The sequence below is a fragment of the Dama dama genome, chromosome 1 (assembly GCF_033118175.1).
Source record: "Dama dama isolate Ldn47 chromosome 1, ASM3311817v1, whole genome shotgun sequence".
In the NCBI taxonomy this organism is placed as follows: domain Eukaryota; kingdom Metazoa; phylum Chordata; class Mammalia; order Artiodactyla; family Cervidae; genus Dama; species Dama dama.
The window spans coordinates 60,571,770-60,597,523 of NC_083681.1; the positions used below are offsets into that span (position 1 = coordinate 60,571,770).

The 25,754-nt window shown below is 37.2% G+C and overlaps 1 protein-coding gene across 1 annotated transcript in view; it reads right to left on the reverse strand.

Annotated features, from left to right (window-relative positions):
* The window catches only part of DCDC1 (doublecortin domain containing 1), a 455,120-nt gene that overhangs the window by 85,850 nt on the left and 343,516 nt on the right, over positions 1 to 25,754 (reverse strand). The window contains exons 20-21 of the mRNA XM_061149231.1: positions 11,228 to 11,351; positions 6,643 to 6,824 (exon numbers count right to left, since the gene is read on the reverse strand). Of these exons, the coding sequence (XP_061005214.1) occupies positions 6,643 to 6,824; positions 11,228 to 11,351 (306 nt within the window). The remainder of the gene's footprint in view (positions 1 to 6,642; positions 6,825 to 11,227; positions 11,352 to 25,754) is intronic.

A 25,754-nucleotide genomic window follows, 5' to 3' on the forward strand; every position in this document is an offset into this window, starting at 1 on the left:
TTTTTACTACAGCATATGGCCTCCTGAGAGGGCATCATCATAGAATAACAGGGAAGAAACAGACTGAGATGCTCAGTGAGTGGTTCAGGATTTCTCTGTTGCATGGGAGGAAAGGTCCTAGAAAAGAAATCCTCTGACTCTGACACCAGAAGTTAGGACTGATAACCATGTGGCTTTGATTTATACATAATCCAGAAAAGCAGCGTTTTATCTCCGACTTCACTCTCTCAAGACTGGTTTTTCCAATACTCCATGTTGTCTGCAAATTGAGATATCAACAAAATGGTCTATACCTATTATTTCTAAATGGGGATTATTATGCTTATTATGTTAGATCTTCCTTAGGCTTTGCAGACGGAAGAATCACCAGCAACAAAGATTCTCAAAACTGTCTATAGTGAATTATTAAATTACTGAAGGCTAGCATAATTTTCCTTAAAATCTGTACAACTGCCCTCTCATATTGAAGAAGACATATTTTGCAAAAAGCTTATATCACATATTCTGCCTTTGAACAGTTATCAAAGTCTATGGGAATAATTCTTATTTGGGTAAAAACATACTGATCAAAAGAAAAATTACAATGTACTTCAGAAACATGATATAGATTACTAACACTTAAAAAGTGATTTAAATAGACAACTACTCTGTCCTCAATACAAATAAATTCAAACCAAAGTGCTATAAAATTGTGAAATATTTTTAATGGGAAAAATTTACATTTATAGAGTTGGTAGTTCAGAAACTAGGAGAAAATCACAAGACCTAGAATTCTGGGGGGGCGGAATATTAATTATAATGTACTCACAATAGCTTATAAACTTCACAGAAAAAACTCCAGAATCATTATATCAACAATTATTTTCTTATGTAGGTACATATGTATTTTGTGCTATAATCATCCAGGCACTTGAGTGGAGTATACCTTTTCATTTAGGCTATTATTTACCTCTCCAAAAGCTGGTGAAATCCAGTCTGGTTTGTTTCTGCATCAGAATATTTAGTGACAAAGTTTTTCACCTTCCCTTTCCTTTCAGGGCCAACATATCTGGAAAAAACAATCCAAGATTAGACTGATATGTCAGGATACACTGCCAATTATCATTCAGCTTGTTATAGTATGTGAATAAATCATGAAGTTTTAATTTATCATGATTTACCCTAAAAAACCAACAGTTAAGAAGCAACAGTTAGAACTAGACATGGAACATGGAAAAACAGACTGGTTCAAAATTGGAAAAGCGGAACATCGAGGCTGTATACTGTCACCCTGCTTACTTAACTTATAATGCAGAGTACAGCATGAAAAATGCTGGGCTGGATGAAGCACAAGCTAGAATCAAGACTGCTGGAGAAATATTAATAACCTCAGATATGCAGATGACACCACCCTTATGACATAAAGTGAAAGGGAACTAAGGAGCCTCTTGATGAAGTAAGAGAGGAGAGTGAAAAAGCTGGCTAAAAACTCAACATTCAAAAAACTAAGATCATGGCATCCGGTCCCATCACTTCATGGCAAATATATGGGGAAATAGTGGAAACAACGACAGACTTTATTTTCTTGGGCACTAAAATCACTGTGAATGGTGACTGCAGTTCTGAAGCTAAAAGACGCTTTTTCCTCAAAAGAAAAGCTATGACCAACCTAGACAGCATATTAAAAAGCAGAGACATTACTTTTCCAACAAAGGTCTGTCTAGTCAAAGCTGTGGTCTTTCCAGTAGTCAGGTATAGATGTGACAGCTGGACCCTAAAGAAAGCTGAGCTCTGAAGAACTGATACTTTTGAACTGTGGTGTTGGAGAAGATTCTTGAGAGTCCCTTGGACAGCAAGGAAACCAAACCAGCCAATCCTAAAGGAAATCAATCTTGAATAGTCATTGGAAGGACTGATGCTGAAGCTGAAGCTCCAATACTTTGGCCACCTGATGTGAAAAACTGATTCTTTAGAAAAGACCTGATGCTGGGAAAGATTGAAGGCAGGAGGAGAAGGAGATGACAAAGGATGAGATGGTTGGATGGCATCACTGACTCGATGGACATGGGTTTGAGCAAGTTCCAGGAGTTGGTGATGGACAGAGAGGACTTGTGTGCTGCAGGCCATGGGGTTGCAGAGTCAAAGCACGACTGAGCAACTGAACTGAACTGACCCTAAAAAATATGCCTTTCTTAAAAAATAGGGTTTCAAATACTATCACAATTAAATATTAAACTTCACAAACATTTATACTATTTTATATAAGTATAATTTAATACTATAATATTCTAATAATTTAATATTATATAATAATAATTTGAATAATTTATATAAGAAAATAAACTTTCAATATCTGAATCCTTTTATAATAATGTTGAACACTCAAGATGTGAATTATCAACTTTGAAGAAAATGCAAAGATTACATTCATTTTGCCTTTGATATTTTAGTCATACACTGTTCATATTCATATGTTTATTCACGTTACTCAGATACTGTTTCAGTATCAATCCAAACCTAAAATGTTTTTAATGATAAATCAATAATGATGATCATAGAAAAAGAACTGGAATACACATTGTTCAAATTTTTAGGTAAGACAGTGTTCTGTAGTTTTAGAATCTTCATATTATATTAAATGAAAGATATGGTGTTTAAATATAGCTATTCATTCATTCATTGATTTGAAATTTAACAAATATAAAATGTTATGTTAGTCACTCAGTCATGTCCAACTCTTTGCTACCACATGGACTATAGCCAACCAGGCTTTTCTGTCAGTTGAATTCTCCATGCAAGAATACTGGAGTGGGTAGCCATTCCTTTCTCCAGGGTATCTTCCTGACCCTGGGATCAAACCAAAGTCTCCTGCATTTCAGGAGATTTTTACTGTCTGAGCCACCAAGAAAGTCTAATCAAGAGTAGTCAACCATTAATTCATTTACTCATTCAACCAGCACTAAATTTGTGAGCCTTGAATCATACGGTGAATAAAACAGCTTAATAATTGATTAACTGAGACACACAGTTCCATGACCATAGCAGACAGCACATATATGGATGAATAACACACCGGTCCTGTTCTCTCTCTCATGGATGAAGACATAAGCAGATAATCACAGCACAGATAATGGCAGAAGCAACCCTGGTGAAAAGCCCAAAGTAGTCAGAGCAACGGGGTTCAGAGAAGCTACAGGTAACTCAGGGGTGGGGATGGGATGTCAAGTTTAGAGTCAACAACCAGAAATGAAGTCCAACCTCATTCTCAATATACCTTTATTAATAAGGCAAATGAGAGGTGTTGGAAGTTGAGAGGATTTAGGAATGAGAATTGGGGGTAGTGGTGATAAAGAGCTAGACAAATATATGGAAACAGGTCATAAAGGGTCTTAAAAGCTATATTAAGGAGTTTGAGAGAATCCTAACTTACTAATAAGTAATATCTCTACACATTGAAATTATATAATATGTAAAGTTAATAACTTATGCTGAGCCTTTCCTTTAACAATTCACTAAAATATTTATATTTTAAAATTATAAAATTTTCCTTGTTTAAGGTTCTGAGAGATGAAGTTTACCTGAGACATAAGAAATCACAATTCTTAATTTATATGAACTTGACACTGTTATCAAGAACTAATGGAGAAGATCTTGTTACTAAGATCGTGACAATTCACGATCTGTATGATCTTCCTTTGTAGATGGAGGAACCAACAACAAAAGCCCCCTCAAAGCTGTCTAAAATGAAATAGTAAACAATTAAAGAATAGCATGCTACCAGAGCAGAATTTGGGCTTCCCTGATGGCTCAGCTGGTAAAGAATTTGCCTGCATTGTGGGAGACCTGGGTTTGATCCCTGGTTTGAGAAGATACCCTGGAAAAAGGAACGGCTACCCACTCAGTATTCCGGCCTGAAGAATTCCATCTACTGTACAATCCACGTGGTGGCAAAGAGTCAGACATGACCGAGCGACTTTCATTTCACTTCAGAGCAGAATTCAATTAAAATGTATCTATGTTTCATCATTCTAACCCGATTTTGCTGGTGAAGACAGTAAACAGCCCAACTCTCTTATAATTAAGTCTCAGGTTAATGCAAGTAATGTATGCTTACATGTCATTGGCATTTATTTCTTTCAGAAGAGACATGTTGCATGGATATATTAAAAGTAGCACAGCAGGACTTCCACCTTGCACAACTCTGGGATACTATTCACAGAAAATATATGAACAGTGCCCTCTGGAGCCGGGCAACACAGTCACCCTGTAATGTTAGCCAAAACACTCCTTATTAAATCTTCTGTTACCAGCACCTACATGCAGCTTGGAGAGAAGTTAGAGGAATCCTATTGATGATCCTGAAGAGAATTTTCTGAATCAGTGAAGAAAAATTAAATGATATTCAGTAGAGTTTTAATGTCAAGTGTATGCCAGCGTATTTTAATCATTTAGGAATAATTAATTCATGTAGTGGAGAAAGAAATGGCAACCCACTCCAGTAATTCATGTAGAGAACAAAGTGAATATTTGATTAACCAGGACACACTCTTCCATGAACATAGCAGAGAGTTTCACATACTCTTTACTAGAATAGCTGTCCAAAGTAATAAATCTCTAAAATTATGTCTGTATCACCAGATTGAACCATGTATTTAAAAACATAAATTGGTCAGATCAAATCTGTATATAATTTTGAGACACAGTTAAAGATAGGAAAGGACAGAAATTATTTGTTAGTTTTTCATCTTAAAAAAAAGTCATATATACTTGAGGAGCATTACCCTCACATTTCACATTTTAGTAGAATGAACTAATTATGAAATGAATGCGTCAAAGATTTCAATTTCAGGGTTGACTTTACTTTAGTCAAGATTAATTTTTTACTTTATCATCTATACAGGCAGTTCAGTGGACAGCCAATCTGAATGTTACTCATTGTTCAGCGATGTATGAAGTATCTTTAATCAATGTGAAGAAAGTAATATTAAACTATTATCAGCAGCCTCAAATATTCTAAACATATCAAAAGAAAGGTCAAGAGGTAATATCACTGCTAATAATATTAGAAACAATGTGTTTAACTCATTCTTTACATCAGAGTTTGCACTGATCTGTGATTTCTTTTGTCATAAAATATTATGAAAATATAGCAGGTGACTTTTCTCTAATGTTGGAGAAACACTGGCTGTTTCAGAAGATTTTAGACCAACCTTGTAACATAAGTTAAAGTGGAAATTGATGCTTTTCTAGAATGGTACACTTTTAAAATGCTATTTCAAAGCAAGAATATAGATTATGTAAAGCTATGCTTATTCATTGGAGAAGGCAATGGCAACCCACTCCAGTGCTCTTGCCTGGAGAATGCCAGGGATGGGGGAGCCTGGTGGGCTGCCATCTATGGGGTCTCACAGAGTCGGACACGGCTGAAGTGACTTAGCAACTTAGCAAATGCTTGTTTATTAAATATTCCAAAGGTGTAAATCTAAAGAATTGTCTGTAATAATAACTTAAATAAATAATGTAAACAATAACTAAATACAAACTTAGATAAGAAATTATAAAATTATATTTAAGAAGCAATTAACAAGCTCAGTTATTTCAAAATACATTAATGAATGCAAATAACAATGCTAATTCAAAATAGATACTGATCAGACAACTTTTTTCATCAGAGCTATTTATTCGCAACTCATTATATTCTCCCATGGCCAGCCTGAAATCAATAGTGCTCAAATTCAGTTCCTGATATAGGAACTAAGTGAATCTGGCCATAGACCAACTAAGCTTGGGTGCCTCAACCACCGAGCCCGCACCCTAGAGCCTGAAAGCTGCAACTACTGAAGGCCACATGCCTAGAGTCTGTGCTCTGCCAACAGAGGAGCCACCGCGATGAGAAGCCTGCACACCACAACGAGGAGCAGCCTCTGCTCTCCGCAGCTAGAGAAAGTCCACCGGCAGCAACAAAGACCCAACACAGCCAAAACGAAATTAAATAAATAAAGACACTAAATGAATCTTAGTATCTATTTTTACCTCTGCCTACTTGAAAAAAAAAAAGCACAACCTGAGAGTTGTGAGCTAAGTTTTATTTAGGGTAAAATGAGGATGATAGGCCAGGAGACGGCATCTCAGATATCTGAGAAACTGCTCCAAAGAGGTAGGGGGACAGGTCAGTCTATATGGGATTCTGGTGAAGGAAGAGTACCTGTAATCAAGCACATATTTTTTTGCAGAAGGTTATAGCTAGTCATGAGGAGCAGATGTCATTATGAACGATTTTAGTGCTCTTCTAGATATGAGGTGATACAAGAATTACGCTCATAAAATCGTCTCCTGAAAATATCTATCCGCAGACCTGATGGGCCAGTTTTACCCAGAGCACAGAGTGTCTCGTTTCTGCTCTCCACCCTGAACTCCTTTCACAGAGTGTTGAAAGTCAGCAACTGCAGTCACTCAGGATTTAATCCTTGTAGAGGCAGACGACAAGTGCCAATTGGTAGTTGACACTTTCAGATATCAATACAGAAACCTCTTAATAGAATAAACATAGAATTTTCCCGGCGCGGGGGGTGGGGGGGGGGGAATCTCCTGTAATCAAGACAACTAAAATCTGTAGAAATTAGAAAGTATGCCTGATGAGAAATATGAACAAGTTGTTCTTACTGCATCTTCCGCCCAGGTGAGATGTCTGGGCTGATAATAACAAGGGCCCTGGCTTTGTTCTTGTCGCCATTCCGCAAAACTCTGAGTCTCACAGGGACATAATGCTCTGGTGCCTTATGGATGGGTTTCTTCATGGGAGGACTGTTTGGAAGAAGCAGTCCTTCTATTGGCCAATCAAATTCCTTCAGAAAGAATGACAAGAAAATTGATAATCAGTGAACGGGAAGAGTCATTTCTGTATATATTTTAAAAATAAGCACACTTGTTTATACCTTTAATCTTTTATTCATTCATCAAACATTCATCATCATGTATTGGGCACCTAAGATGTTCCAGATGATTCTAATTAATGTCTTATTTTAATAAAGAGGAAAGATGTCAATTTTTTAAATGCATGAACAACTTGTGTTATGTTACTACACGTAAGTTTTTTCCCTTTAGGAGAAACACCATTCTGGAAATACAGAACTGAATTAACTTGGATTTTTTTTTTTTTTTTTTTTTTGCTTCTGTATAAAATATCTCTAGTCAACATGAAAAAAGGAAGAATGTATGAAAAGTGGTTTCACAACCCAAACATCATCTTAAACTAAATCTGTTTGGCAAAGAAGAATATATTTGGAAGTGAAAGTGTGAGTTGTTAAGTCCTGTCTGACTCTTGGACTGGAGCCAGCCAGGTTCCTCTGTCCATGGGATTCTCCAGGCAAGAATACTGGAGTGGGTTGACATTCTGTTCTCCAGGGAATCTTCCTGACCCAGAGATCAAACCCAAATGTCCTGCATTGCAGTTAGATTCTTTATCATCTGAGCCACCAGGGATATTTGAATAATACATGAATGAATAAATAAATGTATGAATGAATGCAAAGTAACCAAATTCTACAACTGAAACATCTGAATTTGTTTAAACCTTATCATCTCATTCATCTCACTCTGTTTTATGGAGTATTCCCCAAATATATTTATTTGGCAAAGAATATATTTGGTTCTTTTCTTTTTGACACACAGCCTCATACATCTTAAACTGTAAGCTCCATGAAGGTAGGTATCATATCTCTCTTTCCTTGCTCTGTCTCCATTGCCTAAATATATAATAAATAGTGGTTAGATAAGTAATAAAGCCAGTAGATTAAATCTGGAATAAAATTAACATATACACTTACAGTGATCAAAGTGTTCTGAACCCCACAAGATGAATGTCACATTTCCTAATTACAGTCTATTTATATGTAGTCTTTCCAAGGAAAAATTAAGTTTGCCTAATTACAAATGAATAAAATCATCTTTTTGCTTAAAAAGTCAATTATGTTGAAATCCGTCATATTAGATGAATTCAAACTTGAAGTCAAGTAGAGTGAATTTTATTTGACTGAGAACAAAGTCTGTTCCCTGCTTGGTAAATATTTTTTTTTTCCTCTTCTGCAAACATTTCAAGAAATAAGAGGACTCTTAGGCTGAGTCATTTTGAAATGCATGGTCAATTTGTATCATTTTATCTAATTTAGTTGCCTTAGTCCTTTCTGTTTGGTTTGCAAGCCAAAGTCAGGGTTTTGTTGGACTATAGGGACTTCTTCCACCCCAAATCTACTGTTCCTGTTTAAATGCCTAGAGAACTGTGAGGTAATCTATTTTCATTCCCAAGATCATTTAGTTGTCAAATTCTAGACTATTGATGGCACTATGGTAAAGAGGTAAGGAACCCCCCTGCCAATGCAGGAGATATGAGACTCAGGTTCGATCCCTGCATCAGGAAGATCACCTGAAGGAGGACATGGCAACCCACCCCACTCTTCTTGCCTGGAGAATCCCACGGACAGAAGGCTGCAGTCCATCGATAGGGTCACAAAGAGTCAGACAAGACTGAAGTAACTTAACACACACAGTCAAAATGTTATTGTTTTAAAAGGTATGTGTTAAAAGGAACATGATTAACTTGGGTTTCCTAATATAACTACCATTCACCATTTAAGTCAATTAATTAATTAACTGAATTACTCTACCTGTATACTATATTGAAAAATATATATAAGCACAGTATATGTGAAGTCTACCATAATTACCTTTTTCTCTCTTTCCAAGAAAGTACACTTCTTTATGAGGCATCCCTGTCACCCTTAGGTGGGAGGGAATCTTGATATTCCAATTAGAAGTGTCCCCTGTTTCTGCAAAGTTGGAAAAGCCTTTTTTTTGTTGCTTTATTTTTAGCACTGTATTTTTTGATACATATTTAATCAAATTAAACATTTAAACTTATCAAAACTTTATTTCTTTTCAAGGATATGCCCTTCCTTTCCCCTTCCTCAGTGTGATCTCTGGGTATGGATGAAAGTTCAAAACACCATGTACCATTGGGAAAAGGGGTTCACAGTCTATAGAGGAGAATTTAATCGCTCAGTCATGTCCGACTTTTTGCGATCCCCATGGACTGTAGCCTTCCAGGCACCTCTGTCCATGGAATTTTACAGGCAAGGATATTAGGAAGGACTGCCATTTCCTACTTCAGGGGATCTTCCCAACCCAGGGATCAAACCCAGGTCTCCTGCATTGCAGGCAGATTCTTTACCATCTGAGCTACTAGGGAAGCCCTTCACGGTCTATTTGTGGTACTTGGCCTTGATTTTTAAGAACTGTGCCTCTTCTCCTCGTTGGCTACTGGGCAACCTGCTGACACCTATCCACCTCCAGCTGAGAAGTAAGTTATCCTTTCTGCTTCTCTTGGTTTTAGCCTCTGCCCGTTCTGAGCCTCTGAAGAAAAGCCTACAGTTAGCATAACTCACATTTTTTCCCTTGGCCTACGCTGGGCTTATTTGTCTCTGTGCGACCCCTCCACCCTTGGCTCCATGATGGCCCTCACGACGCTGTACCCTGAATCTTAGACACATCATTCATCTAGACCCTGGCTCAGGCTACCCAAACCACAGCCTTTGGTATTTTTAAGAACTCCTCCTTTATCTCCTAAACAAAACAAAAACAACAACAAAAACCCCTCAACTTTCTAGACTATTGCTTCTGTGTGCTCAGTTGTGTCTGACTCTTTGTGACCCATGGATAGTAGCCCACCGGGCTCCTCTCTGCATGTGATTTTCCCAGAAAGGATACTGGGATGGGTTGACATGTCCTCTTCCAGAGGATCTTCCTGACCCAGGGATTGAACCTGTGTCCCTTGAATCTCCTGTCCTGGCAGGTGTATTCTTTACCTCTGAGCCATCAGGGAAGCCCAGATGTTGCTTCACCACAATCTAAATATAAGGGCATATTTGGGCCCCTAGCAATGACTTCTTGGTTTCAGCCTACATCTGTCCTTCCCTTAAAGCTCTGAGACTCATTGTTTCAATCATTGAGGAAGCACAGGGAATTGTGATTTAAAGGCAAAGAAAAAACTAGATTGAGACCAGAAAATGTGACAAAACGACTAAAAAAGTGATACATTAAAAAAAAATCTTTTAGAACATATCACTGACCTAGCAATAAAGCAAGACATACTAGAGACCCAGAGAGGTAGAGTGCTAAAACTGAATTTTACTATGAGGGAGTTTTCCAAACCCAGCAAATTTCTGCTCCCATGGCCTTTAGAGAAAGGGTGCAGGAAACAAATTTCAGGGCCCAGCCCTGGGAAGTCTAACAGGAGAACTCCTCTTAGAAAACAAGAATCACAAAAGGATAAATTTCATTGAAAAGACAAACCAGAGAGAATGACTCTCAGGTGGTTGCAAGTAAAACACACCATCTCAAACATTTTCTCTGGGTGGAAGAAAAAAATCTTCATTGAGAATTCACAACATGGGCTGGCCCATACTTGAACTTTCAGCACATTACATAAAGATGAAAAGAAAATTAATAATTTGAAAGAAAAATAAATTTGCTTCATAAAAGAAAATATAAAAATAATATTTTAAATAAACTAAGTAAAAACTGTTTGATACCAACGACTAAAACAATGGCATATATTAGGCAAAAGGAAAGTAATCCCAGTTGGAAGGACTGAGATGTAACATTGGAGAAAAATGAAACAGAAAAAAGATACAAACTAATCTAAATATATGTCATTACAATAAGTAGAAAATACTAAAACTCTTAGTTTAGACATAAAGATTGTCAAAATTGTTTTTTAAACTTAACTGTATGCTGATTACTGGAGAGCCATCCTAAAATAGAAGAATGTACAAATATGAAAACTAAAAGGATAAAAAGAAGATATATAAGGTAAGTAGCAACAACAACAAAAAAAGATATTTCTATTAGTGTTGGATAATTCAAAAGCTTACTAGAGCTAGAGAGGGTCTACATGTCAGAAGTTTTAATTCACCTGGATGATAAAATATTTCTGAACACTTGTCTGTCTAGAACCAAATTTCAAAATGTATAAAACAAAATTTGACAGACTACAAGAAATAAATTTCATATCCATCCCATAATTGATGACTTAAATACTTCTTTCTAATTAATTGATGGAATGACAGAATCAATTGATCACTGGCATCTAGCAACTATAAATCAAAAACTGCATGGATGTTTTCACACACATTGATCACATACTGGACCTTAAAATAAGTCTCAACAACAATGTCCTTATGCTAAACAGTACCTCATTAAGTTGACCACTGGGAAGGACTGGCCACATGTAGGTAAGCTTATTCCAGAGAGGATTTTCAACTCTGGAATGTTTCCAGTGGCCTGGCTTACTCGTCCCTTTATGTTTTATGGCCCACCTAAAACAAAAGACAACGAATTTAGCAAGATTAAATATCACTATAAAATAATCATTGAGTATTTCTTATTAGGTAGGCAAAAACTCTGTGAATTTTTAAAAGTTTGATAATTTACTGTGTACAAGAGACATGTGCTCAGTCGCTCAGTCATGTCCAACTCTTTGCAGCCCCATAGACTGTAGCCCGCCAGACTCCTCTGTCCGTGGAATTTTCCAGGCAAGAATACTGAAGCAGGTTACCATTTCCTCCTCCAGGGGACCTTTCCAACCTCTCAATGAGGGATTGAACCCGCATCTCCCATATCTCCTGCACTGGCAGGCAGGTTCTTGACCACTAGCACCACTTGGGAAGCCCCAACAAGACACGTAAATAAAGGTAATTTTAAATGAAAGAATACACTTTTAAAAATCAGGAAAAATTGGCAATGTTATAATCAACAGTGAAATTTGAGGCAAAAGGCAAAGTAGAATAATAGCCAATTTATAACAATGACATAAATAACATACTAACAGAAAAAATTCAAACAAAACTTTTTAGACATTCAAAGAGAAACCAACACGGATGTAATCAGTGTGGGAGATGTCATTACATCACCAACAGATTATGAACTACTAGGTAAAATGTTTTAAATAACAAATAAGGATAAAGTATCTGACTGCTAAAACTAGTGAATGTAACTATGACCACTTACTTATAGACATTTTAGTCTATTAACAGGAAATGTGTCTTTCTCAATAATTCTTGCAACATTTGTAATATTTCCACACACTAACAAAGCAAACTTCAATAATGTTTTAAAATGAAAATGGAATAAGCTATACTTTGTGGCAAATGACAGAATAAAATTAGATATAAATGAAAGTTTAAAGTTTGCAATTTCAACCACAAGATAATTTTAAAAACACATTCTCTGTCCCAAAATACTATTAATATTATCCCAGATAGAGGAAAAAAATAACACAATCAATACCTATTTAGAAGCAATGAAATAATAATCACAAAGACTTGAAGAATACATTTAGAATTATATTCAAAGATAAATTTATAATGTTAAATGCTTGTGTATTAAGGGTTAATAGAGAAAAGAAATTAAAAAAGCATTCACTCAATAATTTACTTTAAATGTATCCAATGGAAAATAGATGAAAGAAAGTAGCAAAGATTTAAATATAAATAGATAATTAGAAAATAGAATAGTAAGCCTGGCATGCTGCAGTCCATGGGGTTGCAAAGAATCGGACACAACTGAGTGACTGAACTGAGTAAAATTTTAAACAAATTTTTAAAAAAATAAAAATTAAAATAGAAAATCTCATGCAAGTAAATTTAGATTTAAAAAATATACATAGCACATAGAAAAATCAAGCTAAATATTCAGCACTGAGAAGATTAGGAGTATATTATGAATGTATATGTTAATAAATGCAAAACTTATGAAGCAATCTTTTTAAAACCTTCAAAGATCTGAAATAGAAAATGTGCTCTTACTCACATAACTTCACAGGGCATGGAACATATCATTTTCATACTATGTGAAACATTCTAAATCATAAAGATGTAGAAAACTAGCTTTCTCATTCCATGAATGGGAGATAGGCTTCATAATAAAGTCAGTCACTGGTAATTTAAGAACTAAATCAACAACCTTACTTAAAATCAAAGATGTGAAATTCCTAATTCAATATTAGCCAATAAAATTTAACACTATGGCAAGAGAATAATCACTATAGTTAAGTAATAGCCTAGAGATGAAATGATGGACATTTACTAATATGATAAGTCACTGATTAATGAAGGACAGTAAGGAGCAGCCCATCACACATAATTTCCTAGCACACGTGAAAGTCATCTGAGCCTAAGAGTTTTCTGAGCTCACCCAGCCTCCTCAGAAGCATCTGCAGTGTCCAAACCTGTGTTCAAGGAACTGGCTTTCCTGTGTAAGCCTGCTGGGAGTTTGGGGGGCCTGGATACGAGGAGTGGTGGTGGCAGGAAAGGCTTCCTCTTTCCCACCTAAGAGCCTGACCTCCAACTACAGTAGAGCTGTGTGGTCCACTCTAAGACCAACACTTCTGTTTGTGTCCAAATCCTTATCTTCTCTCATCTAGGGCTTTGTTCCCACCCTGAACTATTAATTTTCCTTCCTTTCTGGTCATTCCATCTGCATAATGTCTGACAGCTTGATATCTTAAAAAAAAAAAACAACAACACTTTAAAAAAACACTTCTTTTAAAAAAAAACACTTCCAGTTGTTGCCTTATTTCTTTGTGCTCTTATACAGCTGCTGCTAAATTGCTTCAGTTGTGTTCAACTCCGTGTGATCCCATAGACGGCAGCCCACCAGGCTCCCCTGTCCCTGGGATTCTCCAGGCAACAACACTGGAGTGGGTTGCCATTTCCTTCTCCAATGTGTGAAAGTGAAAAGTGAAAGTGAAGTTGCTCAATAGTGTCCAACTCTTTGCGACCCCATGGACCGCAGCCTACCAGGCTCCTCCATCCATGGGATTTTCCAGGCAAGAGTACTGGAGTGGGGTGCCATTGCCTTCTCCGGCTCTTATACAGCATATTCCCTAAAATACTCATCTCTTTTTCTTCTTTTAAAATTTATTATTCTTATTTTTATTTCCTGTCTGTGCCACACAGCACGTGGGATCTTAGGTCCCTGACCAGGATTGAACCCACACCCCGTGCATTGGAAGTGTGGAGTCTTAATCACGGGACCACCAGGGAAGTCCCTCATCTCTTCTTCTCCTCCCTTTTCCTCTTAAGCCAATTCCAATTAGATTCTCATCTCTGAAACTCCAGTGAAAATGCCCCATCAGCATTTTAACATCACCAAAGCCCAAGATCATTTCTCAAGACATAAGTGAACTAAGAGCAGTGTTCAACATGATCCTTCCCTCTTTTTCAGAACACTTTCTCTGACTTGGCCTGACTTCATTTGACTTCCATGAGACCATATTCTCTTTCTTTTCTCCCATTAGTAGCCAAAAGTGTTAGTCTCCTCTTGAGTGCCAAGGGCTTCCCTGGTGGCTCAGATGGTAAAGAATCCGCCTGCAATGCAGGAGACCTGGGTTTGATCCCTGGATTAGGAAGGTCCCCTGGAGAAAGCAATGGTTTACCCACTACCCATTCCAGTATTCTTGTCTGGAGAATTCCATGGACAGAGGAGTCTGGCGGGCCATAGTCCATGGGGTCACAAAGAGTCAAACATGACCGAGTGACTAATACCTTCACTTTTCACACTTTCTTGAGTGTCAGAGGGTGGGAAATACAGCCTATTAAAATCCAAGATCTGTTGCATCAATTGAGTTTTTAGATGCCATTGGTCTGATGCATGTAGGGCAATTACTATTCCCTGTAGCTCAAGTGGTAAAGAATCTGCCTGCAATGCAGGAAACTAGCGTTCAATTCCTGGGTCAGGAAGATCCTCTGGAGAAGGGAATGGCAATCCACTCCAGTAATCTTGCCTGGAGAGTCCCATGGACAGAGAAGCCTGGTGGGCTACAGTCCTTGGGGTTGCAAAGAGTCGGACACAACTGAGCGACTAACACATAGAGGACAGGTTGTTGATGAAAAGATTCATCCTTTTGATTGCAGTGCCTATAAAGCTTCAGCCTATCAGGGTGCCTTTAAAAAGGCCTGGCCAAGTTCAGCTTACACTGTTAATAAACATTAACATGGAACAGAGGCCATTCTACTGCAGAGCTCCAGGACAGTATGAGCTTTTATGTAAAAGCAATAGACCTCTTAATATTATGTCTTATAAATGAAGAGCTGACAGATCCTTAACTGTAATGGCACTAGCTGGCCGCACTATAATGACTGTACATGTGCATAACATAAATTAGAACTTTACAGCATCATTAGGGACCCTGGAGTCTTAATTCCTGGAAGTCAGCACTAGGTGGAGACAGTGATTCGTGCAATGTTGGCAGGCAGCCTTTTTCTTGCCTTTCTGAGAACTTATTTAATATTTTTCATTCTTCTCTTCAGTATAAAAGAGAGTATTCCTAAACAATTGTCTTTGATTATTGAAACATTATATAAAACAAAGCATCTCATGTTTTAAAAGGACTTACTTGGTCTCACACACACACATACACACACACACACAGGGACACCATGCTACAAGGTAACCAAATAAGGTTCAAAAGCAAGTTTGTTTATTTAAAATACTATCTTTATTAGTATACTGCCTTTTCATTAAAAGTAAAATTATATTTATGATACTTCACAAATATCCACCTCCATGGACAGAAGTATGACCAAAGTTAAAATATTTTCCTGGATTCATATAAGCTAAAAGATTTAAGAAAAACCCAGGATCATTCCTCAGAATTTTAGTTGACAGATACTTCTTCTCTCAAAAACTAAGTCCATAATTGATTGTAGTTTGATTGGGTTTGATAATAGCCCAGTACATTGCCATAGATTTGAACTGTTTGAAGCTTTTTAAGATTCTAGTCCTCTGGATAGAGAAGAAATCATTCAAAACCAGGAACCACGTACACAAGCTCTTCTTAAACATTGTATACGGGTTCAGAGATTAGATACGTAACTGAAATCTGAATCCATCAGTTATTAGTCTTTAGGTTTTTACCAGTACCACTGTCTCAATATTGTAGATATTTATTTTGCAATTTAAATTGAATATTAAAGCTAAATAGCTTAATCAAATTGTTTTTAAGATTTAAATTTTAAATAACTTTACACTAATAGAAACAAGGCACTGAAGACTGATAGTACATTAATTTACAAGCAAAAATGTTCAAAGACCAAGTAATTTCTGCATATTAGACATTATTCTACTCATTTTGTTTCTGGAATATTTTGTAGAAACTAATGAATACACATGGAATTTGTTCTTCTGTTTTATATATCCCCATTTGCTCCATCTCTTTACATTATTTTGATAACTAGCAAAGTACTTAAAACAGAGACTGAATTTTAACGGCAAATAAAGGCTAAGTGGGGGAACTCAATGATCATGCATCTATCTTGCATAACTGGGAATTTTTAAGGGTAAGAAATTGTTCCAACAATTACCCTGAAAAGAATACATATTTCATAATAATTTCCATAATTGTATATTATATTCTTCTCAATTGAAAATTAACAATTAGGCTTTTTAGCACATTTCAAAGTTGTTCTTAAAAACATCAATTGTTAAAACACAGTGGAAACCTAAAGTAAATTAATGGTAATTGCCAGGAATATGTATATATTTAGTTTAGAAAAATAAAGGGATATACAGATGGATATAAAGTCACACCTGACATCTCCTTGCAAGTTTTTTTTCCCCAACATAAAGTCTTTGACCTGCTCTCTTTTGTTTTGCTTTTCTAGTTGGCTGAGCTTCCTGGTTATTTAGATTCTGGATACAGAGAAGTAATCTATATTCAGTACTAAAAACCTATCATTATCTCCCATAGTCAGAGAGTTTCAGAGTTGTGTAAAAGTAAAGCTTTCTTTGCAGGTACAGAAAAATCTCCATCAAGTACACGATTTGTAAACAAACAAAAAAACCCATTGTTCCTTCAGAATACTTGCCTATGCTGGAGTCCTATGTGATCTCTGAGTTCTTCAATCTGTTTATCACCGATTTGGGCCTCACAGACTCGCTTTGGTACCTGAGATCTTTGGGGTATCCACTACCTGAAGTTACTATATCAACTTTCGTGCAAATAAAACTAAATAACAACTGTTTATGGAGCACCTGCTCTCTCTCCCCTGCACTATGCTAGGCACTACAGGGAACACAAAAGAGAGGGCTGCTGCCCTCAGGAAAATTACACATTTTAGGAAGAAGCAAAAATTACACACCTGGGAAAGTTTTTGAAAACAATACGATATGTAATGGAAAAAAATAGCACTTTCAGTAAGAGTTATAACAGGTAGACCTAATGGAAGGAAAATAATATGAGCTTCTCATTACAGAAAGAAATGTGTCAGGGTCAGGGAAGAATCCTTGCCAAGCATTCATGAATTTTGTATACATGGAGAATGAAGAGTTTGGGATAATGAGAGGGAGGAAGAAAGATGCCATTTCAAGAGATGGAAAAAGAATATAATCACTTGGTGTTATATAATAGCTCCAATAAATATGATTTTTAAAGACACAGAGTTCCAGTTAGAGGAGAGTGCTTCATGTTACAGCTTTTCATTTCCCAGTCTCAGTCAGGTCGAGTCAACTTTTTTGCTTAAAGCAAAGTGCTTCACCATTTAAGGCTCTTGATTGCCTTATTTATTCATATCAAGAAGGAATAGTTATCCTCCAAATCAATTCTCCCTTCCTTTAGTAATAATAGATTTCCAGAGGGACCCATGGCTACCCAGATAAAGACAAAGTTTCCTTGAACTTAGGTGTAGCAGCCAGGTGGGCTGTGCATGGACATGATACATAGCACTCAGACTTCACCTTTAAAACAACTGGACCAGTGCTCCCCTGGCCCCTTTTCTCCATTCCACTGCCTGGGAGATAGCAAGAGCTGGCACAGTCAATTTAATGCAGAGAAAAATGAACTTCTGTACAAGCCTAAAAGTTTTGGAATGCCTGTCAGAGCAGCCTAGCCTACATGTTTTCTAATATAGTCTTGGTCATTTCCATGGCTCCAGTCTTTTACATTTTCCTGTGTTTCCTCCGAACTTTTTACTGCTTTCTCTATTTACCTCTGAGGAACTTTTCATGGGTTGCCATCACTATTGATAGCTCATCTCTTTCCTAATTCTTATGGCCATTTCACCAATTCATATGTAGCAAAGCTTCTGTACCAATTGTGGACCAATACAGATTGGTTTGCCAAATGGTCACCTTTTTAGACTTCTAAAAGAACTGCTCCTAGAGACAGTGACAAGTAGCTCTTCAGAAATATTGACATTAAGAATATAGACCCCACTTGCCTGATCTAAGGTGGTGCTGTGGGGGTTCCCAGGGAATTATGTGTGAACTTTAGTTATCACTGTATCACTATTCAGAAAGGGTCCCAAGATATTGACAATCATGAGAAAGTGAGTGGTAGCTTTTTGTAACCATTTCCTCTTCAGGAATATTTTCCCAAACAGATTTTAAGGTCCTCAGATTGACAACTGTGAGCCATATTTTAGTTCTGCATCAAACAAATATCCCAAGATACAGATGAGAAAAAAGAGCAAGCAACTGAGAGGGAAAGAAGAACATAGCAGAGGCTCCAAAAGCAAAGGAAAAGAGCAGTTATCTGAGAAAAAGAAGTGATAAGTTGTAAAAGCACTGGGAAAATAATAAATATTCATAGGAAGTCCCCAAATGTAATCAAGCAATAAGGATCCTTTGTCTAAAGTTGGTCTTGGGAAGCACCATCTGACATGTTTTCAACATTTGTGCAGCTGGGTGCCAGGGACCCAAGGAACTGAGACAGTTTCTGTCCATAAGGAATCCTAGTTTGGTGAGAAAATAGACCAGTGAAACAAATAACAGTGACATCGGTGATGGGGCAATCATGGGGGTTTATACAAGGTATTTCAGAGAACTAAACAGAGTCATTGATTCTTCCTGGCCCGTAGGGCATATTCTGTCCACTTACTGAATACAGGAATGAATGGGTGAACTAATCTGGACTATACTTAAAATTATCTAGTGAATCTGGGTTCTCAATTCCCCATCAAGTGATGCCAAAATTCTTGAATTCTTAAATCTGAAGTGAGAGAATATAAGTAATGCTCAAGATTCCTCTTAAGTGTGGGTAGAGTAAGAGATAATTTGCATAATACAATGTGGTAGATAACAGAATAGCCCCCTATTAAAAATTATTTCTCAACACTAGGTCCTGAAATTCCATCATTACCAATCAATTTCTTTATGCTTAAATAAACATTGCAGGGTTTGCAAAACAAAGAGTCAGAACTTTATGACCTGTAGTAGGCTGTAAAATGGACCCTCAATAGATATCCATGTCCTGCTCCCTGGAACCTGTGAATGTTACTATACAAGGCAAAAACAGACTTTGCAGGTGTGATTAAGTTAAGGATCTTGACACAGGAGATTATCCTGAATTATCTGAGTAGGTTCGGTTCGTAATCACGCATCATTATACAAGAGAGGCAGGGAGAAATTCAACTCTACAGAAGAGAAGATGACAACATGACCATGGAAGCAGAGACTGAAAAGATGAGGCTACAATCCAAGTAAAACTAGCAGCCAACACATGATTCTTCTCTTGGATCCGAGAAGAATTTGTGGGCTACTTCATCTAACCTATCATTTCTCAAAGAAGGAAATGAGATCCAGTAAGACTTACCCACCTGGTTATAAGAAGGGTTTGTAGTAAAATCAGAGCCCTGTGGCTCAGTGAATCACCCAGTCCAAGTGGGAAAACATACCTTTAGATGTAAACAGCGTTGACTGTTCAGAAAGTCTGTGCAATGGTTCTAATAAATCAGTTCAAGTGTTACTGTCATAAAGGTGTTTGTTGACTCAACTGTTAAAATCAGGGTGCAAGATGGCCCTCTCTCTGTTCTTTCAAAGAAAACAATGAATTTTCGCAGAGAGACAAGAAGCAATAGGGACTTCCCATAGTCTTTGAACCTTTTGAAAAACGGCCTTCTCTATTTTTCTTTTAATGCAGAGCATTATACAAAGGAAACTCTTAATAAACAAGCATGTGAACAATACTATGTTTGTCACAGTGCTGATACTGTGAGCAGCATTCAATTCAATGTACAAGAAATGGTTATCTATTTCTACCAGACTGTAAACTTCATGGGGATTTCATCTACTTTGTTACAGAGCATCCCCAGTACCTAGAACAGCATCTAGCACAGAGCCTGTACTGAATAAACAGCTGCAGAATGTAGCATGAACTGGAGACCTGGGCAGCAAGCGGCCCTGCCCCGGCCCTCACGTTTGCCCTCCTCTTACTTCACTCAATGGGCAAGGGGAGGTGTCCACCTGGAGTCCATGTGCCGCCCCCTTCCACACTTCCAGGCAATTCTCTGAGACCTCAGGGTTCTCTAGCCAAATAGACCCAAACTTGCCTCTATGGACTGGAACAGTCTCCACCCCAAATCTAGCCTGATTGCAAACCTCCTGCTGGCGTGCAGTCCCTGTTATTGAAAGGTGGCCAAGAGACTGTTCTGCTTAGGGTGGAACAGACGTTGGACATGGGAGTTGGGGTGCCTACCTATTCATTTTGTGTGCCATTAAGTGTCAGATATAGCTGGGGCTGTGAAGAGAGGATGAGTAGGCCATAGGCAGGGAGTCTCTATTTTATCATGGGATAAAAGGGCTGTTTTTAGCCCAGAAAACTGCAAATTGAAGAGGAGGCTGTGTTTAATAAATAGGTGGATGGATGGATGGATGGATGGATGGATAATTGCACAGATCTATAAATGAATGAAAAAATGCCCTACCATGAACCAATGAACTATACCAGGGAAAGAGAAATGAATGGAGGTGCACAGGTTTCCCATAGATTCTGACAAAGCCAAGTCTGTCAAATTAGACAAGGATCTCTTTTAGTGCTTTTAATGATTCATCTCAACAGTAACAATGTTGTTCAGAAAAATACTGTTTACATTTCATGATCTCCTAGTGACCGAAAAGATTGAGTCTAATGATGACATAAAATGTAACTTTTTAAGATAAAGTTCTTCAACCAAATAAAAATTTTAAATGTATCACTTGACACATTTTGATATCAAAATATATTCCAGCTTCAATTATAAAAAGAAAGTTCTAAAGTCACGAAAAGAAAGCACTTTCTCTTGCCAAGACCACCCGGCAGCAGACCTGGTACTTCGAGGCGCTCACTAAGCATTTGTCAGCAGAGCAGAGTAGCTTGCGAGAGCAAGCAATCTGATGCCAGACCGCTTGGATTAATCTCGGCTTCACCTCTGACTAGCTGGGTGACCATGGACATGTCACTCTTGGGATAACAGGATATCTATTTCAGAGAGTTATTATAGAAATTAAACACATCATTATCTGCAAAGGAACACAACAGTGTCCAACTCATAGCCAGAACTCTGCAAAGGCTGATGTCCAGAGTTAAATGTTATGTTACTATTAAATGACATAAATGATATGTGACCCATAGTATTAGCTATTCTTAGTATATGACAGATTATATTTAATCTCTAAAACAGGCATGGTCTCTAAGTGTTGGTCAATTTAAATTTTAAAGGCTATTCTCTAGGCTAACTTCAAAACAACTCTAGTAATAACAGATTCAACCATCTCAAAATATTTTCAGTGTGTTGCCACAGTTGACTTTGGCTAATGTAATATTAATTCAATGGGAGTTTTATAGGTCAGCAGGTAGAAAGGCTATGTTTTAACTTTGTCTTCCCTGGATGATAAAGATGTAGTCAACGTTTCAATCATTTAAATCTATGCTAAAGGTATAGAATAATAAGAAAGAGCCAAATGTCCACCTGTGCTAGAAAGCTTCAGGTAAACTGTATACTGAAAAGACCAAAGAAGTACCCAGAAACAAAGTTAAGTGGATAGTTTAAACTATAAAAATATTAATAATAATGCCTTCTACCCATCTCTTGGAGTGAAAATGACACCACGTATACCTGTTTTTGTTTAAGAAAATTTTAAGGTTTTATTGTTTTCCTTAAAATAGCTAAATATAAATCCTTAATCTCAAATATACATATAAATCACATGTGTGAAAATTCATGAATGTGAATGGTGACTAAAGATGGCCCAAAGAATTTCTATTTGAGGGAATCTCACAAATAGTTTCTATTTCTCCCATTATTAGTATTTTTTCTGTTGTTCTGTTGTTTTTCTTAAAGCATCTTTTGTTAAGAATACACTCCACAACTTCTTCCACGGTAAGTTGAAGTCACACGCCACTGGGGGAAGAAACCTCTACATTTTAACATTGCAACTTTAACAGGATCTGGGAAGATATTATCCGAAGTGTCAGCAGCACAATGAAATGAAGTTAATACACAATATCCAGCAAACTTCTTAACATTACCTCTTTTTTTCACACAAATCAGGCTGATTTGAAAGAGAAGCATTTGTTTGAAAATTAATAACAACATTCTTTTGTTTCATTTTATGCAGCTTTAAAGACCTGAGGAGCCTTAGGAATTAATTGCAGGCTTCTAATAAACACAACGATGTAATGACGTATTTAACATTACTGTTTTTTGTTTGATTCCAAATAAATTGCAGATTTTTTTCTGGTGTGATAGTGAAACAATTACCATTTTGCAAAAAGGATAATTAATCTGCAATTTTTTCACATTAGATCATATATCTCTAAAGAGTGCCCACGGATTTGATAGTCTTCAGCTGCTGTGTATTTATTTTTCATTTTTTTCTACTGATGTACCGCCCCATCAGTGCTGACATTTAAATGAGTGAGTATTCAACACAAATGTGATCATTTGTACAGCATCCAGTGCGGCCCCATACTGAGATGATTGCTTCTGGGAGCCATCCACGGGTTCTCAAATAGGGGGAAAAAGCCAGGCAAAATTTTATCAATTTACATTTTTCTGTGATTAATTTTTATGCAAATAAGGGCCCGACCGTGCTCCCATCTCACCTGAATCATCCGGATCATCAAAGACAAATTGAGCATCACTTATTTAAAAAATAGGCTTTAAACTACTCTACAGCTGTGTTGGAAAATGCTAAGAGCGGGGCATGAACTTCTCTAATATAACAGGAATAGATAAGAAAATGCCTTTCATGTGCATTTTGTACACAATGCCATAAGCATGGAACTTAACACAATAAAAAATTGCCTTTGCCTTGAATATTCTCTGGTCTTTGTAAATAGTCAGCAATGGGAATGACAGCATATAAAGCAATATTTTCCCAATTTCTGAATGCATAATCAGAAATGTTTCCCATTAAACAAAATATGCTGACCATTACATGTCTTTGCCAACTTTCTATTGCTTCTGGATGAAAGTGTCCAATAAACAGAGTAAATATGTAGGGGAAACAAAATTTCACAGAACTAAATGACAAATCTTAGTTTGTGATGGGGGTTTATGGTGTTGGTATTATGTTGCATAAAACTGACATAGCACTTTTGGGTCTGTACAGTCTATTTCTCAAAACATCTACTAAAATAATATAATTATTTAGTTTGCATTTGGGGTCCACTAAAAATTATAAAAATCACATTGGAATTTTTTCAAATAATAATATCCTCCAGATTTATGAACTACAAGTAAAGATGCTTGCCATGATATCTGGGATCAAGTTAACAGTGTGATTCATATAAATAGTAATGGCTTACAAACGCCACCTCAGCAGTAACTAAGTTCAATTTACTATTTTTTAGCAAAAGCTATATTTTCTCACATGGTATCTTTTGGAAGTGTGCTTAGAGTTTTATATACATGACTCAGTTATCAAAATCTTCCCAGATGTCTCTTTTTCTCTCACTCACAAAAATAATCACCAGAGCAGAAATAAATTGTTGACAATTCTCAGAGAATGGAAACAGACCACAGGGGGTAAAAATCTGGTTATCTGAATGGGCGATATAATCGAAGGTTCAGCTAAGCTAAGGGAATTTCAACATAAACAATGCTCTTATTTCCAAGAACCGATTCTCCTTTATATACAATAGTGGAGGAATGCCAATCCTTTCCTTACTGCTGTGAGAAAAGTGCTGGACAGGAACAAGATTAGAATCTTAAAAGCTGTCCTGGAGAGCTAAATTACTGTGCAGCACACAGGTGAGGAGGTAAAAAGAGCAAAAATAAATGGAGTTTATTCCATGGTTTTTAGAGTTTATTTCACGAAGACAGAAATAAAGATATCTAAATCCATAGTTACTGTCGCCCCATGTGAGATAGCTCTGTGTGTGTGAGAGTGTGTGTGTGTGTGTGTGTGTGTGTAGTCATGTGTGTATGGAACTGTGGTCATGGGCCTCTTCTCTCGCTCACCAATAAAAATTTGCCACTAAACACCAAATTCCACACACAAAAAAGATTCCTGTTAACCTTCACACTGTCTTCCTTCAAAAATAACCTGGGAAAGACAGGAGTTTCTCACCCACAAAAAAATAATTTTAGCCTGGTGAGCAATTGCTAAGGAACAGGAGAATAACTAGACTTGTACAACTTTTGATGCACACACACACACACACACACACACACACACACACACATCTGTCTGGTCTGACCTTTGGCTTAAACTAGCCAGCACAGAACATCTTCCGCTGTGGTTCCTCAGGAGTGGAAGCAATTTACATTGTTCATAACCTGGACATATCATATTCTCAAACAAAGGTGGGCGTAGAGAAACTTGCAATGCTCAAGGATTTACAAACTCTACCCCTGACTCTTTGAACTGTGGTGCTGGAGAAGATTCTTGAGAGTCCCTTGGACTGCAAGGAGATCAGACCAGTCAATCTTAAAGGAAATCAATCATAAATATTCATTGGAAGGACTGATGCTGAAGCTGAAGCTCCAATACTTTGGCTGATGCAGAGAGCTGACTCATTAGAAAATACCCTGATGCTGGGAAAGACTGAAGGCAGGAAGCGAAGGGGACAACAGAGGACGAGATGGTTGCATGGCATCACAACTTGATGGACATGAGTTTGAGCAGGCTCTGGGAGATGGTGAAGGACAGGGAAGCCTGGTGTGCTGCAGTCCATGGGGTGGCAAAGAGTCAGACACGACTGAGTGATTGGACAGCAACAAAAAATCCCCCTGACTTTAAGCAGCAGCTGTTTGGTTTAAAGCAGGTCAGCTGGCAACCACACAGCTGTTTTTTTTTTTTTTTTTTTAAAGTTCAGAATAGTTGCCAGTGTAATGTGAAATCCAGCCCATCTCTCACAGAAGTAAACTGGCACCTCCCAAATGATGGGGGAGCTGCTTCCATATGTGTCAACTGAGCACATCTGGGGAGACGGGAACAAGGCACTAGAGGAGAAAATCTTTAGGGATGACAACTCACAAACTTAGGGAAGAAATAAAGTTAGTCCTGAAAGAAGTGAAATCGGAAACCACAGCTCCTGGAAAAGGTTGTAGGGTCTTAAACAGCCCACACATTTAACCTTGGTCATGGTCCTTATTTCTAACACAAATCTAAGAAATTCCTAATATCTACAAGAATACAAACAGTTCTGCTCATAATCAGCATTCATTGTCCTAAAAAAATACTACCAAAAAGAAAGGCATTCTTTATGAAGTGACTACTGAAAATAACTCCTACTGTATTTAGAAAAGCATAATATATACATGATGTATATATATATATATATATATTTCTCTAGACAATATATGTGATTGTGTAGATAAAATCATAAATGAAAATGGGTCATTTGAATAAATATTTCTCATGTGTCCACAATGCCAGGAACTGTTCTGGGTACTTGGGATATCACCATAAACAGGACAGACAAGCTTACTGATATTATGGAGCTTATAATCAACATA